This window comes from Sinocyclocheilus rhinocerous, unplaced genomic scaffold (genome assembly GCF_001515625.1).
Source record: "Sinocyclocheilus rhinocerous isolate Xijiao unplaced genomic scaffold, SAMN03320098_v1.1 scaffold656, whole genome shotgun sequence".
NCBI classification, from domain to species: domain Eukaryota; kingdom Metazoa; phylum Chordata; class Actinopteri; order Cypriniformes; family Cyprinidae; genus Sinocyclocheilus; species Sinocyclocheilus rhinocerous.
Window position 1 is genome coordinate 322,438 of NW_015648010.1, and position 5,883 is coordinate 328,320.

The following is a 5,883-nucleotide window of genomic DNA, read 5'->3' on the forward strand; positions in this document are numbered from 1 at the left end:
ATAGATTTTTATTTATTTATGTATTTATGTATTTATTTATTTATTTATGTATGTATTCATTTATTTGTTTATTTATTTATTTATTTGTTTGTTTGTTTTATAGATTTTGTTAATTGTTTCTGACTTTCCCATGGTTTTGCATGATTGTTATGATCACTTATATTCACATTTTTATGATTTGTTGTAGTTTTTACTGATTTTTATAAATTTGCTGTGCTTTTTCCATGAACAAAATATCCTTGGCTGATCACAAATTTTGTGGCAATATTAAATTACAATGATCATATTGGGGGAAAAAAAAAATAAAAAAAAAAATAAATAAAAAAAAAAAAAAAATATAAGAATTTATTAGGCAGCCGCATGCATATATATATAATTTTTTTTAATTAATTTATTTATTTTTTTAATTTTTTTTTTCTGTTCTGAAATTCACAAATTTTCCATACACATGCAAAACCTACAATCTAAACCCCTTTCTGAACAGTGAATTTGCACTTATATGAAGTGGGGACTAAGAATGTATGGAACAATTAAGTAATCAAAGTCATTACAATAGCCTCCAAAAATATAATAAAAACCGGACCGTTTTCTTCCTTTCCAAACAAAGAAGTCTATAACACAGAGATAATGCTTGATATGTTAGCATTCCCATTTATCTCAAAGGTATTTGCTTGCCTAGTCATGTTAAACCTTCCCATCTCCATATATATATTAGTGTTTTCAAACAATTAATCGCGATTAATCACATCCAAAATAAAAGTTTTTTGTTTACATTATATATGTACGTGTACTCTGTATATTTATTATGTATATATAAATACACACACATAAAGTATATATTTTGAAAATATTTACATGTTTATACATTTATATATTCAAATGTTTATATTTTATATTATATATAAATATATTTAATATATAAACAAAATATTTTTCTTAAATATATACATGCGTGTGCTTGTATTCATAAATACATAATACATATACACATTATACAAACACATTATGTAAACAAAAACTTTAGTATTATATATATATATATATAATTTACTTAAAATCATAAAATAAAATATGTTAATATGTAATAACAAAAATTACTGAAATCCTGCTTTAGTGGTTCAAATACAGGTGCATCTCAATAAATTAGAATGTCGTGGAAAAGTTCATTTTAATCTCTGTTTTCATCAGAAAATATATTGCTTCTCAAAAATAACATCCTTCTCTCTGAGAAATGCAGTTGTCAGGGTTGAGTGTGGGAGTAGGATAATATGGGCAGGGAAGGTATTAGTGGGGTCATAGCCTTATGTGGTCCACATTAAGGGGGTCAGACCTCACACCAGGTACAGACAAAAAAAAAAAGCAGGTGGTCACAGCTCAGCGACTCACATATGTATCTGTACACAGAGCTGGTGTCAGCTATTTTGCTTTGGTTGTCGATAAAGAATGACAGCAAGAAGGACCGAGGAATACTGATACGTGTTTACTATGTGTACAATGTGTATGTGTCAGTGATGACTATGCATTTATGTTGTTTGGAAATGAGAAACCATCACTGACATATAAAACGGCTTAATCCAAAGATACAAAATGGCCCGGCCAGAGAAGAAATTGGAATGTCATGCAGAAATATGAATTTAATTAACCCTGAAATATGACTGAGATGTAAAAACCCATTACATTTGATCGGCTTTGGTCCCCATCCATGTTGAAAAAGGATTTGCGATGTTACAAAGAATGATTTGCTAAGTCTGACCAGGGAAAAACTGTTCCACATTCTACAATGAAACACACTAAGATGTTTGATTCCCTTTATGCTTGTATAAGGCGGCCGAGATTTGGCCTGAAAACAGCCAAAAGTGACATTTTAATTACCAGCCTGCTGAGGTGCAGCTTAGTGAATGAGAGAGAGAGAGACAGCGGACACACTAAGACCTGCTTTCGAGGGTTAAGACACAGCTTACGCCCTTGGCTGCGTGGGGACTTAACACCAGACACTCCTGAAGAGCATTTGCCTCATCTATCAGAACAAGACGGCAGCGGTTAGGAGAGGATGACGGGGAGAGGGAGAGAGTGATGGAGGACAGGAGGAATATGAGTAGACGAAGACCGATCCAGAATGAGTCTTCAGATCTATGCCACACTGCCCCCAGTGGACTTGAGCGCGAGAGAGGAAAGCTGAATAATGTGTAATGAGACACTCTATAATGTCGAGACCTGCAACAGAGTATTGGAAGCGTATATTAAAAGAGCTTTTTTATGATGTTTTGCCGAAATGCCATGAAAAACACTGATTTCCCTTCTGGCACGGGCAGTGACAGGAAACAAATATTGACAAAAGCAGCATTTTCATCTGAGGGACGGACAGAACAAAAGCAGACCAATTCAAGAAAATCAGTATTTCTGTCTTGTTTTCCAGTGTTTGCATGTATACAGTCACCCTTCAAACAATGTAAATGGATGGATAAGCTAAATTTCATGAAATAATATGTGTTTGTCAAGAAACAAATTGTTTCTTGTTTTAAACATTAATGTAATAACATTTTATGAGGTTTATGATAAAAAAGAGAAAATGACAATGAAGTAAGAAAGAAAGAAAGAAAGAAAGAAATCTGATTTCCCTTTTGATACGGGAAGTGACCGGAAAGAAAAGCAACAACGGACAGATGCAGAAAATCTGTATTTTTGTCTTGTTTTTCAAAATATCCAAACATCCTTCGAACAATTTAAAAGCTTGGAGAAGCATAATTTCATGAGATAATAAAACTTGTTTTCAGAAAATATATCTAGAATTAAGTTTAATTGCTTTTCTTAACCCACTGGCAAATAGTGTGTTTCTTGTTTTAAGCATGTAATAACATTTAATGAGGTTTATGATTTAAACAAGAAAAATGTGGGTTGAGATAAGTAAACCTAATTCTCCCAAGTCATATCGTCTCGTGCAATTTTGATTTTTAAGTAACTTATAGTTGTTCTAAAAATGTTTGCACATTTTTAATGAGAAATAAGACAAGAATGAAAATTTAATTCATATAAATATATATGATATCCCTTCTGACACTGGCAGTGACAGGATACAGATACAGCGAGAAGCAACATTTTTATCCGAGGGATGTATGAGAAAGGAGAAATGGAACAAAAGTGGACAGATTGACAAAGATAGAGAAAATGCTGCCCTTCAGAAAAATGAACAAACTATGACTAAGAGAGTGAGAAAGGGGGAGAAAATGCCCAAAAAAAAGAAAGAAAGAGAAGGAGAGGGAGAGACAAGCTCTTGGACAGAAGGTTTGCCTGTGGTGCGACAGCTTTCTGTGCCGCACAAGGGTGAGCTTCTGTTCGAATGTGTGCCATCAGTTAGGGCTTGTCACCAGGTGTGTGTGTGTGTGTGTGTGAGAGCGTGAGTGAGAGTGCCCTACATATACCCTCAACTCTTGACAAAAACTCAATACAGTCTTTCTAAGCTCCCAGCGCAGCTATTGGACTTTTTGTCAACCTTTCTCTCTCTCTCACACACACAAGCTTCTCCTCATCCTTCTTTTTTTTCCCTCTATATAAAATATTTTTTCTTATATATTTATTTCTGCTGACACTGGTTGGCTCCATAAACCGCAATAATGTGTAAAACACAATTTAGCTTTGGGGAACCTGCCATCCCCAGGGGCAGAGCGGGGCGACAAGAACGCCTGTTGTTATCTCATGTTTACCTGCCTGTTCTGCTTTCATTTTTTTTATTACCACAACACCTTGCTCAACTCAACTGCACAGCAAAGCAAAACAAGGCGACTTTGTCTGGTGCGTGATGCTTTCTGTGCGCTGAGAGCTTTAAAGAGTTAGATGGGAAGGAGATGAGACAGACTGTCTGACTGCATTTCTGTTGGCAACAACTGTGTATTGTTAGCATGCTGTATGAACATCTCCATAATTAGTATCTTTTTAATGACGATTTAAAAGGCTAATGAGCTCTTAATGTATAATTATTTCAGTTTATCATAATATAACATAGTAAATGCATTTGATGCATGGACAGTTTGTTAACTTTTTTTAGAATAGCATATATGACAATCTTCAGTGTTTTCGTGAAAGATATCATCAAATGAACCATCCACAGTGGACAAAATACCCTATTTGCTGGACACATGGCTAATACTGCTATAAAACTAGATCATAAAGCTGACAGCCTCCCGAGGCATGATCTACTAAACAAGAAACAGAGCGCCCCATGCTTTACTCCCACTGTCACCGTCAAAGTAGTTTCACACTCTCTCACCGAGAGCGTGCGTCTGGGTTTATGTGTGTGAAGTTATATATTAGCATTGTGGGTTACGTGAACATACTGCTCTTGCCATCAGATCGTGAGCGAGGGATACAGTATTTGCAACAGTTTAATGAGATTCGGAGTGAAGAAACAAGTTGAGTGATAAGCAGGTCATTAAGTTTGCTCTGCCAACTCTGCTCGGCTTTGATTTGCGTACGCTGTGTGATAACCGTGAAGAGGGGAAAAGAGACTTTGAGGGAGGGAAGAGACAGCTTAGGAAGTGCAGAACGAGCTGTACTTCGTGAGCTGAAACTCTGTAGCGTAAGACGATTCAATTAAAGTCTGAGGACTTTGTTTCTGATGAACCCAAACAAAGCAGCCAGCGCCGGTGGTTTCCAGCACGAGGAGCTTCAAATGAAGTCCCGAGGCTTTCTGATTTATTTGAACTTCTCTTTCTGGGTCACCGGTCACTGCAGAGGATGACAATCAACTCAATCTATTTAGCTCTGTCGAGTCACTGCCTCCCCTTTCAGCTGCTCACAGAGGGAGCGTATGAGCGAGCCGGCGACCCCTCTGAGGGTCTCCGCGGCAGCCTCCGATTCAATCCAATTGTTTTTCAAAAACAACCACCTGGCGGCAAGCAGCGGAAACATCCGTCAGCCGATACTAAGCCCGACTCTTTACAGACTCAGAGGCTGTCTAAGAACAACCGTGTGTTGTGTTCGCTCGTCGGTGCGCGGGATGAACATCCATTGACGTGCTTCGGTCAAGAGCCTGACCTCGCTAAGCTTCCTTTTAAAGTTCAAGATCTTGTGGTTCGGTGAAACTCGAAGGACAGACAAACAAGATGCCATGCAACTACTTCAAACTGTTTGACACAAACTCAAGGCATCACAGCCGAAACCTCAGAGACTCCCTCGCAGCCTCGGAGTTCAACTCCCAGAGATTCCCTGCTCGCACACACTGACACAGGACACAACACAGCGGAGACGAGGAGACCAGGCAGCTTACCGTGACCTGTCAGCCACAAGATCAGAAAGACCTCCGGGATCATCTCGGCACTTTGCAGGGGTGGTGACCTCTCGGACACCAAGGAGAAGAAGTTCACGCACACACCGACCTACGACTCTTCTGGTTGGCTGCTATTGTCAGTCCCCCGATGTGCCCTCTTAATAAAGAAAGGCTCTCAGTCAATCTCTTTCTTCTAGTGTCCTCCTCTCAGTGTGCTGTGATAGCAATCTGCTGTGTTGTCCTACGGTGACTGAAGTGACTCTGTTCTGATGATGCGTGTGGAGGCGCTCTCATAAACTCAGAATACTCGTGCTCTCTCTCACTCTTGCTCTCACACACTGCTCTTCCATTCTCTGGCTCACAGAGTCAGACTGCCTCTCTCTCTTTCTCACTCCTCCCCTCCCCACCCCTCCCTCCTCTTCTCTCACTCTTTCTCTCAGTGGAGGATCAGGGAAAGCGGGGGCCGGCTGCTCTCAAGGCCCGCCCACCTGATCAAGCGTAGCAGCACATAAGCATAACTGCATTCAATTAAAAAAGAAAAAAAAAACATTCATTTAATTGCAAATAACATGTAATTAAATGTCTGAGAGCATTCAAATCACACTTAAGTGTATTATTTT

At 38.5% G+C, this 5,883-nt stretch overlaps 1 protein-coding gene across 1 annotated transcript in view; it reads right to left on the reverse strand.

The window, feature by feature from the left end:
- The window catches only part of LOC107709557 (kin of IRRE-like protein 3), a 204,445-nt gene extending 198,800 nt beyond the window's left edge, over positions 1–5,645 (reverse strand). The window contains exon 1 of the mRNA XM_016514051.1: positions 5,264–5,645. Coding sequence (XP_016369537.1) covers positions 5,264–5,306 — 43 coding nt within the window. The 5' untranslated portion in view covers positions 5,307–5,645. The remainder of the gene's footprint in view (positions 1–5,263) is intronic.
- Between the last annotated feature and the right edge of the window lie 238 nt (positions 5,646–5,883).